The 14102-nt window shown below is 56.9% G+C and overlaps 1 protein-coding gene across 1 annotated transcript in view; it reads right to left on the bottom strand.

Moving 5' to 3' along the window:
• The window catches only part of RAPGEF3 (Rap guanine nucleotide exchange factor 3), a 22875-nt gene that overhangs the window by 2909 nt on the left and 5864 nt on the right, over positions 1-14102 (bottom strand). Inside the window, exons 3-24 of the mRNA XM_006755571.2 lie at positions 11847-11900; positions 11646-11752; positions 11328-11449; positions 11011-11179; positions 10299-10383; positions 9896-9956; positions 9712-9788; positions 9378-9524; positions 8738-8850; positions 8383-8471; positions 7999-8077; positions 7672-7822; positions 7507-7589; positions 6699-6738; positions 4973-5054; positions 4535-4681; positions 2852-2949; positions 2280-2405; positions 2012-2193; positions 1753-1843; positions 1567-1617; positions 5-97 (exon numbers count right to left, since the gene is read on the bottom strand). Of these exons, the coding sequence (XP_006755634.1) occupies positions 5-97; positions 1567-1617; positions 1753-1843; positions 2012-2193; positions 2280-2405; positions 2852-2949; positions 4535-4681; positions 4973-5054; positions 6699-6738; positions 7507-7589; positions 7672-7822; positions 7999-8077; positions 8383-8471; positions 8738-8850; positions 9378-9524; positions 9712-9788; positions 9896-9956; positions 10299-10383; positions 11011-11179; positions 11328-11449; positions 11646-11752; positions 11847-11900 (2247 nt within the window). The remainder of the gene's footprint in view (positions 1-4; positions 98-1566; positions 1618-1752; positions 1844-2011; positions 2194-2279; positions 2406-2851; positions 2950-4534; positions 4682-4972; positions 5055-6698; positions 6739-7506; positions 7590-7671; positions 7823-7998; positions 8078-8382; positions 8472-8737; positions 8851-9377; positions 9525-9711; positions 9789-9895; positions 9957-10298; positions 10384-11010; positions 11180-11327; positions 11450-11645; positions 11753-11846; positions 11901-14102) is intronic.

Genomic DNA, 14102 nt, shown 5'->3' with positions numbered 1-14102 from the left:
TCTCATTACCTTTGAGAAGGAGGGGCATGAAGGGGATGACAGGAGGGGAGAGCTTGGTGAGGGCGAGTCGATACACTCGGTGGTTCCATGAGGGGTCCTGGGAGGAAAGAAGTCACAGTGAGAAAGAGAAGGTCCCGCCCACCATAGCTCACCACATACCGTAACACAACCAAATGCCCCCCCCTCCCCCGCCAAAGAAGAGCCATATGCCCACCCTTGGAGCTCAGCCTCTGCTCAGCCCCAGGTCTCACCAAGGCAGGCTCTGTGGCAGGCGGGAAGGCCATGTGTGCATGTGGCTTCCTGGCTTCCAATTAGCCGCCAAGGAAACTTCACAGCCATTAGTCACAGGGCCCTGAGCTTCCATGGATCTCTCTCTCTCTCTCTCTGTCTCTCTCTCTCTCTCTCTTTCTGTCTCCACTCCCCACCCCCCATCCCTCCCCATCTCTGGCAGGTAAGTTCCTTTTACCCTCTTGAGCCCCACCAGGTGAATTTTTCGCTCAAGAGCTCCCAGAGCCATACTGATAAGAACACCTCTGAGCCAGTTCTCTCCTGAACAGTGTCAAAACCTTTCAACCCCCCAACAATTCTTGGGAGTTGGAGTTCCGCTCAACTTTTTCCTCGCCTTTTGGCCTAGTCTGACCACAGGCTCCTGGAGCCAGGCCCTGGCACACTGTGGGTGCTGGTGCCGGGACCTGCTTCCTGAGTCCCGGTGCTCCCCTGGCACCTCAGACCCAGGGCCAGATACCGCATGTGCCTGTCCTGGTCTTCACACAGGACCTCAGAGCCACAGCAAATGTACCTCCCTAATCCCCACATCCTGGGGGACAGACTACCCTATGCAGCCCCTCCATGATGCTACACACCCATTCTTCAGCCAGCTCCCCACACTCACAGGCAAGATGCCGGGAGCCGGTCCATCCTTGCTATTTCAACGGACCTGGCATATATGGCATACTGTTCTTAATATGTTTGCTCACCTTCTTGGCACTATGTGTTTTAACCAAGGTCACCTCTCTGAGAAAGGTTGTTTCCCCAGGTAAGGATTTCCCCCTGAAGTTAGGGAGGGAATAAAACCACTTATTCCCTAAATATACACTTATTGGCAACAGAACCTAGAGACAGTACCTAGTGAGAGAACCTGGCTGAAGATCCTAGAGACAGAACCTGGCTACAGAACCTGGATAGAACATGCCAAGAGAACCTGACTAGAACCTGGTGACTGAACCTGGCTACTGAACCTGGCGCCAGAACCTGGCTGGAGAACCAAATCAGAACTTGGCTGAAGAACCTACAGAACCTTACTGAAGAACCTAGACATAGAACTTGGCTAGAGAACCTCACTATGATGATCATCTGAACGCTGTCTCCGTGTCATTCCTTCTTCGCCAACTCCATCCACACCTTTGGGGATCCCTGGACCTGCTGGGGTTGGACCCCAGCAGCAAGAGAGAACCCGGTCCCGGCTCAGGGCTGGAAACCCTAGCAGTGACCAAGGACAAGTGGAGGGGCTGCTGGGAAGCCAAGGAGCAGGGTTTCTGGAGGGGCAGGTCGCAGCCCAACACTCACCAGCAGCCTCTCGAGGGCCGAGTACAGCTTCCGGACTTTGTGGGGCAGCCGCTGTGAAGGAGAGGTAGATGGAGATGAGGCTGCTCAAGGTCCTGTCCCCAGGATGGGCTTGGGGTCCAACCTCAGGACTGGGGTGGGGGGAGGGCCTGGCCACACAGCCTCCCCCCAGCCCCAGGAAACACCTACCTCCCAGGTGTGGGCCAGGCGGCTGATGGCCGAGTTGCTGAGGCCAAACATGACGGCAAAGAAGGAGTTGAGGTTCTTTTGTTCCTTGAGGCTGTTAGCAGAAGAACCAGAGACCCTGAGGGGAAGCAGCCATACCCACAGAGCCCCACTTCAAGACAACATCCAGATTTGGCAACATCCTGACCAGGGACTGGGAGGTTTAAGAAAAAGTGGCCTAAGGACTCTGCCACACATCCTGGGGATGCCCACAGGCACTCACTGGGCTGCCAACTTAATGAACTTCCTGAGCAGCTGGGCCCTGGGGCCGGGCACGGGGCAGAGACACAGCTCCGTGGCCACCCAGTACTGCAGCTCGTTGAAGCGGCGCATGAAGCGCTCCAGGTTGGCAGTGGTGACGTCCCGCAGGTGCTGGGGGCCCAGCACGTAGTGGATCAGCTCTACCTGGGAGGGGACAGCGCAAGAGATCAGCACAGGCCACTCAAGATGCCGGCCACCTGCTGTCCTGCCCTCAGCTCTGCTCCCCGCACCTGGTGGATGCTGTTGAAGAGGTTCCAGTCATGGTCCGTCAGCTGGACGGCCAGGTCCTTGGCGCTCACCAGGTCCAGCCCCTCAGCGGAACCCACCGTGGGCCCCAGCTGCTCAGGGTGTGGGGTCTGCAGGGGGGAGAGTACTCAGGGGGGTGCCCGAGGAGTCCAGAGGAAAGGTACCAGGTGGGAGAAGAGTTTGGGGTAGACTCTGTGCCCATGAGCAGAAGAGTGTTGGGGAGGGCAGGGGTGCTGCAGCGAAGGGGCCTCTAGATGATAGGGCTTCCCAAGGAGGCATCTTCCTGACAGTTCCCTGATACCGAGACGCCTCCCTGTAGGACTCCTATCCCCTAGGGAGCCCCTATGGGGGAAGATCTTCCTCTTTCTCCTTGAGAGCTCCCAATCAGCTGCTCCTCCCCACCCTTTGGAATACCCCATCAGCCGAGACCCACTCCTTCCTCTCTCCACTTAAGGCCCAGCAGCAGCCAGACCAGGCCCCACGCTCCTCAGTGCCCATCCCTACCACCCCCAAAACACAGATCTGCCCTGGGTCCTGGCACCCTGCCTGACCCTACCAGCTCATGCACTTCCTGTGGGTTGGCAACAAAGAGCCGCTCGTTGAGCCCCAGGGATGTGGCCACACCACGGGCATCTGGCTGCAGGCCAATAGCATCTGCAAAGAGAGCAGAGGATGCACTGGGTGGGGACAGGGAGTGAGGCCGGGGAGCAGCTGGAGGCAGGGTGGAGGCCCTGTTTGGGAGGTTGGGAGGTCCTTCTCTCAGTAACAGGGTTAGAGTCCTGGCCAGGTGCTCTAAGTGCACAGGTGCACGTGCCCACACATCCACACTCCCGGAGGGGAAGGAAAGGGGATGCTTAGTGAGACAGGAAGACCTTGGGCAAGGTGGGAGCCCCCCCTGAGCCTCCTTTGTCAAATGGAGACAATAAGAGTTGTCCTCACTATGCATTCAAATGAAATAGTTTATGTAAATAGTGGCTGCACGTATATGATACATGTAAAAGCTCTATGAAAATTGGGAAGTGCCTTTACAGAAGTCTTGGTGTTGATGTTCATCAGCTCTTGTGGACTGAGACTGTGTTTTCAGTCACATTTGAGTCCTCAGTTCCTAGACCATAGCCTCACAGTAAGGTCCAGGAAAAATATTAGCTCTTCTGCTTAAATTTAGTTTTCTCATCTGCTTTGTACCTCTATTTAGTGTCCAGTTTAATTACATAACATTAGTGTAGGAATGCATGTATATGACTTATAAGAAAATATACACATAGCAGGGGGGTTGTAATAAAATATCGGTTACTGACAAGGGTGTTGATCACAACACTCTAGAAATCTGTTCTCTAAACAGCGCCTGGCTCTGAGTAGGGTATCAATAGATGTTGGCTTTGGGCAACCGCAACTCTCCAGGTGGCCACCAGAGGGCAATGCTTCCAGAGCACGTAGGCACAGGTGACTTCATCCTGTCTCCACAGGTCCTGAAGGGAGAAGGTTTTGCTTTTCTGCCTCTACTCCTTGCCCTTCTTCTCTGGACGCCCCTAATTCCAGCCTACCCTGGGCTCCCGCGGTCAGACCTGGGCAGCATCCTTCACAGGCAACAGTGGCTGTTAATGTCCTTAAGTTCTCCGAAGGCAGGTCTTAAAAATCCATGCTGCCATGTTCTGAGCCTGGCTTTGTACCAGGCACCATGCCTAACTCAAAGGCTAGCTACACTCACTATGTGAGCTTGGGAAAATCACTTAATCCCTTTGAGCTTCAGTTTCCTTGTCTGAGATAGGACAAAAGTACCTATCTCATAATATTGTTATTGGATGAAGTGAATATACAAGCATGATAAGAATACCAGTAGCAGCTAATACCTAAGGAGTGCTATGTGCCAGACACTGTTCTAACACTTCCACAGATGAGCCATGTGGTCCTCACAATTCCTCTATGAAGCATGTCCTCTTTTCAGCCCCGTTTTACAGATGACAAAACAGGGCATGGGGAGATGAAGCACCCTGTGTGCCCAAGGACATGCAGACAGGGCGCTAAAGAGCCGGGTTCAGATGTGGGCAGCGGCTCCAGAGTTCATGCTGACAAGCACCACATTTAAAGCACTTTAAAGAGACGTCACCAACCTCCCACAAATGCCAGGCATCATGAACAGTGATGAGGCAATAAAGATGATGATTTTAATTGGGGGGTCTGGGCATGGCTCTGAGGGCCCCTCCTCCCTTGGGGCCACCCTATTCGACACACAACTCACCGCCTGCAGAGTTGACCTTCACCAGCACCTGCCCCTTGGTCCAGCCGTCCTCCTGGGCCAACGCCGCCATCACCTCCCTCACTGAAGCCGTCACAGGCAGCTGCAGGGTCAGCACCGAGTGGTCTGGCCGGCAGATGTCATAGGGGACTGGAGAGGAAGATCAGGCTGAGCTGTGGGAGGGGGCTGCTTGGTCTCCCCACCTCAGGAGAGAAAAGGCAGCAAAGAGTGGGAGAGGCCCCAAGGAGCAGGCCAGGGCACTAAGGAGAAGCCTGGGTGGGCACACTGTGCAGAGCAGGGAGAGGCCCTGAGCCCAGCAGAGGGGGAGGCTGGACCTGAGGCCCCGAGGAGCACAGGGTGCCATCCTTGGCCTGCCACACTGTTGTCAAGGGTGACCACAGCAGGGTGTGAACTATACCCTGGCTGGTGCAGGCCACCCACCTTTGTCTCCAACTCGGATGGCACAGTTGCTGCTGGGGAGGGACTCGTCCGGGCCGGGGAGCCAAACAGACATGTTCCGGGCCTGAGAGGGAGAGAAAGTAAGGCCGGGAGGACACAGAGGAGAGCATGCAGGGCCAGGGAGGGGCCTTTGTCACTGGGAGCATGGGACCTGCACAGCATGCACACCAACAAGCCCTGCTTGCTGAGGGAACCTGAGCCAGGTGAGACCCTGGGACCAAGGCTCCAGGAAAAGAGACAGATGGCGGCTAGGAATGAGGGTGTGCCCCCCTACGTGTCACCCCCTCTGCCAAAAAAGCCCAGAGTTGTTCTAGTGTGAACACACCTCAGCTGTCTTTCTCCTCCCTTCCCCCTTCGGCTACCATTTGCTATTTGCTACATGCCAGGCTATGGACACGCTTATTCCAAGTATCTAAATATTCAGAATCATCCTTTGACAAAAATAATATTATTATTCCCATTTTATAGATAAATTAGGCTCACAGAGGTTAAGGAGCCTGCCCAAGGCAGCACAGCTGTTAAGTGGCCCAGCTGAAATCCTCACCCGCTCCTCCCTCGTCCTGTGCCCTTATCTACCAGCTATGTCAACTGTCCTGTCAAACCCACAGCCCTTTCTCAGTGGGCCCCTCCCCCTCACACCGTGCAGCTCTCAGCTCCAACAGTTACTTCTCAAGGACACTCCCTGACCATGACCCTGACCCTGAGTCAACCATTCCCTTCCCTGCTTTCAGACCCCCGTCTTAGCCTTGAGCATAAGATGGTCCCTCGCTTGACCCTTAAGGCCACGGCTGGCTCTCCCAGCCCAGGACTGCCTCGCAGGCTCCTACACAGTGTCTGGCACATGAGGACCATTCCACGCGGTTCCCGAGTGCCAGCCACAGGCAGCAACGCGAGCCCAGCGGTCTAGTGGGATGTGATACTAATAGCCAATGAGCAACTAGACAAATACAACAACTCCACATGGTGATCCTGCTTTGAAGAAAATCACAGTAGACACCTTGCAGGCCAGTGGCCAGTGGAGGGCTGCTCTGCATAGAGAGATGGAAAGGGGCCTCTCTGGAAACCCAACACTCTGGCTGAGATCAGAACGATAGGAAGGATCCAGGTAGTCAAAGAGCCAGAGAAAGAAAGGTCCAGGCCCCGAGGTGGGAACAAGCTTCACCTACAGAAGAGAAGGGGCCCATGAGTGTCTTCAGCAGCGAGGGGGAGGTGGGGCGGGGTGAGGCGGGAGAGGCACGGGGAGACCCGGAAGCCCGGGGGAGGCTTTTAGATTTTATTCCCAATGCAGCACTCCCCACAGTCAGCCCCAACCTACCTTTCCAGTCCCTTCCCCACCATTCCTCGACCAAATCTCAGCTCCAGTCCCTCTTTGACCCCTGGGTCCCCCCGGAGCAGCACTGGCCACCTCTGACTCCCAGGAGGGTCTGCCTTCCTCTGGGCTCCCACACTGGCCACCAGGAGCCGCTGGGCCTCAGAGGCTCACCTGGTGGGAACTGCTAACTGGGTCTAAGGGTGGTGGTGGGGTGAAGGGGTGACCTTAAACCTCAGTGTCCCCGTAGGACCTGGGACATGAGGGGTGTCTGTGCGTGGGAACCTTCCACACAGGACCCCTCAGAAGGGGGATGAAGGAGGACCCTACAGTCACGGGGGAGCAGAGGGAAGAAGCTGAGGCTGACAGAGGCGAGAGGAGCCGATTCCGAGCAGACACCTTTATCTGAGGAGATGTGCTCCCACCGCCATTTTCCAACCTGTGGAGCAAGGGAGAAGGGGGTGAGACTGGAGGCCAGGCAGGAGCAGGGAGGTGCCCGGAGCTCTGGGTCCCATCCGCCCTCACCCCAGGGGCAGAGTTTCGTAGACTTGGTGAATGTCCCCTAAAAAGGGGCAAAGGGGCTGAAACTGGGGCCCTGGATCCTGGTTTCCCCAGGCCAACAGGGGAGGGAAAAGGAGTTCAAGGGGGAAATGGGCCCAGGGGTCAGACGGTTCAGTGAGCTGTCCCCATGGCAACATCTGGGAAGGGGAAAATAGTCTAGGAGCTTTACTGGGTGGGGCTGGCAGGAACCGGCACCAATGGTGCTGGGTAATAAATAGGTGGGGGATGGAGGAAGTGAGAGCAGCAGGTGCACTCGGGACAGGAGAGTGACACACAAATGACTGATGTGTGAGAATGACTGAGCCCTGACATGAGGGTGAACAGCAAGGGACTGGTGGGAACAACTCACTGAAACAAGCACGACTAGACAAATGAGCAGGGACAGGCAACATTCGCATGCACATGTGCAAGGCACTGCTCTGCCCTCGGAAGGAGCAGTACCTCTCGCCCGTGCAATGAGGTAGGTGCTCCCCCACATTATAGACAGGAGCCCGAAGTCCTGGGGGGGTGGAGGGGGTGCAGTCACGTGCTCAGGACAGCACAGCTGTGAGTGGTAGGGCCTGGGTTTCAGTTCAGAGTTGGTGTGCTCAGTCGGCGAGGCGCTGCCTGTCATGCATGCGACAAGTTAACTTAGAGCCAAAGTTACCGGTGGTGCCGCCGCCTCTCCGGCCAGTGCTCCCGCAGCAGGTTGCTAAGCCGGGCGTCCTTGCTCACCAGGTCTGAGAGTTTCTGGGAGGAGCCAAGATGCACTGAGACGCTGTAGCCGTGTCCACCCGGGCAGCCCTGGCCAGCCTGCCTCACTCCCAGGTACCTGGAGAAAGCTGCTGGCCACGGGGTCAGTGTGGAGCATGGGGCCATACAGGGCCACCCACTGGCTGACCAGCCGCAGGATCTGCTGTCTCTTGTTGCAGATGTAGATGTTGCGCTCCTGCTCACTGCCTCCCGCGGGCTCCGCGTGGAAGGTGGGCGCCAGTCAAGGAAACCACAGCATCCAACTGAGCCACCCCCCGCAGCTCAGGCAGAGGAAGGTGCCGACAGGCCTGGCATGAGGCTGGTACTTAGAAGGGTTCGGCACAGCCATGCTATGAGCGATCCCTTCTCCCCACTCCACACACCATCCCTGGGGCTGGAAGGATATTGGTGCAGGAGGGCAGCGCAGAGCTGGGTGCTGGGCATGAAGACTCTGTGGGTCAGGAGGAAGTCACTGAGGAACGTCTCTGTAGGGCAGGCAGGATGGGAGACAGGTAGCAGGTGGGGCTTCAGAGGTCAAGCCCATTGGACACAGGTACACGCACAGCTGGAGTGCCATCCCCCAATGCTGCCATGGTCAAAGTACCACTAATGCCCAGCCCCTGTGACTGCACTCCCTACCCAAGCCAAGAGCACAGGAATGAGGATTTACCGCCAACTGGCCCCACGGACCAAGCCGGCACCCAATCAGGTCAGAGGCAGGTGCCCAGCCCTCTCGTAGGCTGCGCTGACCACCTGATGAGTCAGACAGGCAGGTGTCTCCTGTCCCTACCTGTTGGATCATGAGCACTGGAATCAGGCCTCATGGCCTCCAACAGCAGTTCTAGGATCTTCTCCGGGGTGCCAGACATCACTGTATACCTGGTAGAAATGGCCAATCCATGCCCTGGTGCCACCACCCCCCTCCCACAACCCGGACAGATGGCAGTAATCAGTCATATCACTCTTCCCTATTTGTCTGCCCAGCCCCACCTAGGGGTGGAGGGGTGGCTATTCAGGGGTACATCTGAGTCCCGGATGTCTCTCTACCCAGGAGGCCAGCAGGCAGGGGTATGACATGGAGGAAGGGAGTAAAGCCTGGGAAAAGGAGGAGAGAAGGTGGAGAGGGAGCTTGGTGGGTATGTTACCGGTTCCTGCCTGGGGTTGGAGGGCAAGAAGAGGCAGTGCCCTGAGAGGTTCTCTCCAGCACCAACACCACTTTGCCGTGCTCTTCCAGCCTCATGGTCTTTGCTTCCACGTCCTGAAGAACAAGACACACCCAGTGCTCAGCACACACCATGCCCCTTCCCCATCTCAGGCACCTCTCCCCACACTTCCCTCTTTCAAATCCTGAGCCCCACAGGGACCCTCAGCCCTTCTCCCACTCTATTCAACACCCACCACTTGGATCTGCCCTTCATCCCACCCCTGCTTATCACACAGCCTGAGCCCCTCCTCTGTTCCATCCCTCCCCACCCTCCCTCCATGGATCCCACCCTCCATTAAACTGCCCCCCTCACACCCTAGTCCCCCACCCCTCGGTAGCCCCACTGCTCCCATGGTCTCCCACATAGAGCATAGTTCATGGACTTATGGAACCTCATCAGCATGCTGTGGACTTCCTCACACCCCCAGGCTGGGCTCCCGCCTCCAGCCATCATCTCTGAGCTTCTCCATCTCCTCGCTCCCTGCCCCTCACAGGCTCTCTCTGGTCCCTGCCCTGCTCCACACTTCTCCAGAGAACCTTGCTTGCCAGTCCCCTGCCCTCCCCATCCCCAGCCATGGCACCTTGATGATACGGTTGAAGTCCTGCTTGTCCACTCGGAGAAAATGACAGTTGTCTTCTCGCAGGATGATGGTGGCTGCCCGGGGTGCGTCGTTCACCAGAGCCAGCTGTCCGAAGTCATCTCCCTCATGCAGTGTGGTCACCAGCCCCTGGAGCCAGGCCTCAGTCACCGCCCGCGCAGCCCCAGCCCTCATGAAACAGAGCCACAGCGGGGAGAAGCTCCGAGGCACGAGAAGACCTGGGCGTCAGCAGCCTTGGGTCCACCAGAGGCACTGCCCGTGGGGACGGCCAGGGAGCAGTTACCACCCAGGGGGCTGGGGAGCTGGGCGCACTCACCTTGCCATGGGTCACCACATTGACGGATCCCTTCCAGATGATGTACCACGAGGTGCCTTTGTCCCCCTGGCTGAACACTGAGGGGAGCACAGGTCAGACACGCCCCAGCACCCACCACCTCGCTGGGGCCCCCCACCATATCCAGGTCCCCGGTGCCCAGCTTCCTGCCAACTGTCTGACTTACACACAGTCCCCGCCTTGCTGTGGGGTTCAAAGAGCAGAACTGCTGCTAATTCCCGCTTCACCTGTGGGGAGGGAGAGGGGGGTCAGTGGGCAAGTCCAGGGCAGAGGGCCAGGTGAGGGGTGAGGAGGGAAGGCCCAAAGACATGAGTGCCCAGGGGCAGAGGTGTGGCTAGGCCAGGTGGCCTGGGATTTGGGGGGAGGGGGAGGGCTAAGAGAGGCAGAGGGTTTTCAGACAAGGATCTGGGAACAGCAGTTTAGATGGAAATTTCCAAGCCATAGGCAGAAGGGGAGGGACGTGTTTTCTGGGCCAGCAGCTGGCGGACTCCTGGACTCCTGGGGTGGTCACAGGAGAGGAGGCTCCTGGGGAAAGGGCAGGGTGGGGCGGGGCAGGGCCTGCGACTGACCGAGTTGGAGAGGTGGGCCACAGCCTTGATGTGCAGCAGCTCCTCAAAGATGAGCTCCAGCTCCTCGTCCGTGCGCTGCCCTGGGCTGCGGGCCAGGGAGGACCAGAAAGCAAAGGATGAACTCCAGCTGGGACCAGGGCTGGGACCACTCACCCACAAAGCATAGGCCTGAGGCCAGCCGGTGCCTCAGCAAGGATTGTTATCACCAATGGCCAGCCATTCCCCAGGTCACACTGTGCCAGACACAGGACTAAGTGCTTCACACGCATCATTTCAATTGTCCTCACGACAACCCGTGACGCGGGCATTCTTGTTTTCCTTTGACGGAAGAGGAAGCTGGCACGGAAAGGCCCGAGGCCACCCAGCTCGCAGCCAGTAGAACCAGAATTTGAACCCAGACCTGCCTGAGGACTCGTGAGCCCACCCTCTCTCAGCCATTGCTGCCACTCAGAGCGGGCAGGGTCTTCAGAGGCCTCGTGCCCCACACCCTCAGTTACTGAGGAAGAAACGGGCTCAGTGGGGAAGGAGGGCTCAGATCACCCAGCAAGTCTGGCAGAATGCAGGTCAGAGCTCAGGCCTCTGATCCAATGAAGGTCCTGTCTCTCAGTGAGAAGTAAAGGAGCCCCTCGGAGACAAAACTGAGACGCTATGAGGTCTGGGAGTTGTGTGGGGCCTGGGGTCTCGGGGTGCAGGGTGCAGGGTGCCAACTCACAGCTTTCGAAGTGCCACAGTGAGCAGGGCATCCGGTCCCCGCTGGGAGAGCAGGGCCATGGCCTCAACCAACTCTTCCTCCAGCTCATGGACTCCCGAGGGCTCCGGCTCTGGACCCGGGAAACGGTAGAACTGGGTGTCTCGGTCCTGGAAGGTCCAGTCGTGTTTCACTGCGGGAAGAGGCCCAGACATGGGGGAGGAGAGGAAATTGAGGCTGAGGGGTCTGAGGCCCTACTACAATGCTCATCCCTCCTTACCCAGATGCCCGCTCCCCAGGACTGCCCAGCCCCAGATGCCCTGCACTGGGCTCAGGCTCACCATGGCAGAGGGCACCTTCATCCAGCAGGACTTGACAGATTCCCACGGCTTGGCTCCGTGAATGTACCCCAAGCCCCAGGGCCAAGATCCCATCCACTAGCTCCCGGCCTGAGCAGCATTGCCTACAAGAGTTAAGGGGACAGTCAAATGGCAGGAGGGGAGAGGAGAGAGGGAGCAACTGTCCATCCAAAAGGCACCTTCCTAGGCCCAGCCCCAGTTCTGCTAGAAGCAGGGCCAGGCCCAGATGCCAGGAATAGAATGAAAAGGAAGAGAAAAACAGAGGGGTTGGGCCAGGAGGCCGGCAAGGCCTCTACTCACCGATAGAGCCTAAGGTGGTACTTTCTGTCTCGGATGAGGTTCTGGCAGGTGGCCAGGAGATGTCGATGCAGCTGCTTCCCCGCCCTGAGCACCCGCTCTGTGGAAGCCTGGGGGGCGGGCAGCACAGTTGGCTCAGGCCCTGACCCGCTGGCCATGCTGCGCCCCACCCCCGCCCCCCCAGCTCCACTCTCAGGCTTGTACCTGCTCCAGGCTCACACTGAAGTCCAGGGACTCCTCGCTGTTGGTGAGTGGTGTCTGAGGGCAATGGGAAGAGTCTGCACGTTAGTGCCAGGCCTTCCTTCAAATCCAGTTCCTGGACCCCACCCCTCCCCCATCCCTGCACCCCTTGCCCAACCCCCAATCCAAACGCATCCATTCAGCTACTCATTCAACAAATACAGTAGTCTCCCTCCTATCTGTGGTTTTGCTTTCCAAGATTTCACTCACTCACGCTCAACTGTGGTCCGAATGGAAAATTCCAGAAATAAACAATTCATACGTGTTAAATTGTGTGCCATTCTAAGCAGTGTGATCAAATCTTGTGTTGTCCCCCTGGGACATGAATCATCCCTTTGTCCAGTATATCTTCACTGTATACACTACCCATCCGTAAGTCACTTAGGTAGCATCTGGCTTATCAGATCCATTGTTGTGATAACCCTTAGCCCTGGCCGGGTAGCTCAGTTGGTTGGAACATCATCTGGTGCACCAAAAGGTTACAGGTTTGATTCCCTGTCATGGCACATACCTAGGTTTCAGGTTCGATCCCTGGTCAGGGTGCATAGGGGAGGCAACTGATTGATGCTTCGCTTTCTCTTTCTCTCTCTCTCTCTCTCTCTCTCTCTCTCTCTCTCCCCCTCCACTTCCTCTCTCTAAAATCAGTAATATATCCTGCAGTGAGGATTAAAAGAAAAGTAAGCCCTATTTTACTTAATACTGGCCCCAATGCGCACCATTAATGGTGCTAGCGATTTGGACATGCCAAAGACAAGTAGTAAAGTGCTTCCTTTAAATGCACAGATATATGTGTTTAGGAAAAACACTATGTATAGGATGCAGTACTGTCCCTGGTTTCAGGTACGAGCTGGGGTCCTAGAACATAGCCGCTGGATGAGGGGCGACAACTGTAAACAAATACTCACTAATCACACAGTGTGCCTAGCATCACCTCTTCCCCACCCTGCTATCCTGTCCCCAGTCACCCAAGCACTTCATCCCCACAGATGAGCACCCCGAGGTCCCAGTTCTGCTTACTTGGGCCCAGGTGTGCCTAGGCTCCCAGTTACCTGCTCCTGGAAGAACATGAGGGCGTGCGATAAGAAGGCACCGAGAGGCCGGGGGTGCGTGGCTTGGGAGGCCGGGAACACTAGTTCCTTGGCTGGTGTCACAAAGGCCTGACCCCAGAGCCAAGGTCTGTCCCCAACCACAGGTCCGTGGGCAAACCTGCCCTGTGTGGGCTTCCGCACACCCTTGTGGTTAACACGAACCTTGGAGCCAGACTCCTGGCTCCAAATCCCTGCTCCTCCATTTATCAGCAGTGTGGCTCTGAATACAGCACTGCCTGGTATAGAGTTGTGTGTACATGTCAGCTGTTATTACTCATCTGAGAAGCAAAGGGCGGCTGCTTGCACGATGCTCCTGACCTCTCTGAGATGCTGCTGCTAGTCCCTAACCCTGTAGAGTGAGGAGGGCCGGGAAGCACACAGGACTGGCTCCAGAAGACGGGGTTTACGTAGAAACATCGGTGAACAGGTTTCTTGCCTTTTGTATCAATCGAGCCACGCAGCCTAGGTTCCCCGAATGTTGGCCCTCAAAACCTCTCCCGACCCTTTTCTCTGCCACCTGAGAACTGGAATTTGTGGACATCCCTGGACAGGATGCCCTTCCTGTACGAGCCCTCCCCGAGGCAGAGCGCTTTACAAAGCATGATCACCTCTGTGACTCCCTCTGATCCTGTATTACATAGGATCAGACGTGAGCGAGGCGGGGCAGGTATAATCTGTCTTCTTTGATTTACGGGGAAATAAAACTCTTGAGGTGAAGTGCTCAGGTAACTCAGTCATACATACTTGAGACAGCCAGACAGCCTCGGATAAACACGAGTTCCGACCAGAAGTGCTCACATTCTTGGTCTCGCTCCACCCACCACACCTTCCCCTTCCTCTCCCTTCCCCCTTCTTCTTAACAGCACTCTCTCCCTCTCCTGCTTTCCCATCTGCACTCAGGCCCCTGAAAATGACCTGGTTGGGGAGCTGGGGTACAACCAGGCCTGGGGTCAGAACCCCCTCCCCTGATTCTGGCATCTTCCACCGTATGCCAGGCAGAGGCCTGAGGCCTGGCATGTGTAGATGCTTGGCCCAGCGCTGAGCGGAAGTCACTAAGTGTCCCAAGGGTATCCCTGCCCGGGTCATGGGGCCCAGCCTGGTGCCAGACACAGAGCCCTACAGACTTAGCAAC

Source organism: Myotis davidii, unplaced genomic scaffold (genome assembly GCF_000327345.1).
Source record: "Myotis davidii unplaced genomic scaffold, ASM32734v1 scaffold290, whole genome shotgun sequence".
Lineage (NCBI taxonomy): Eukaryota > Metazoa > Chordata > Mammalia > Chiroptera > Vespertilionidae > Myotis > Myotis davidii.
Note: the sequence above shows the minus strand (reverse complement) of the source record. Positions and strands in the feature narration are given on the sequence as shown.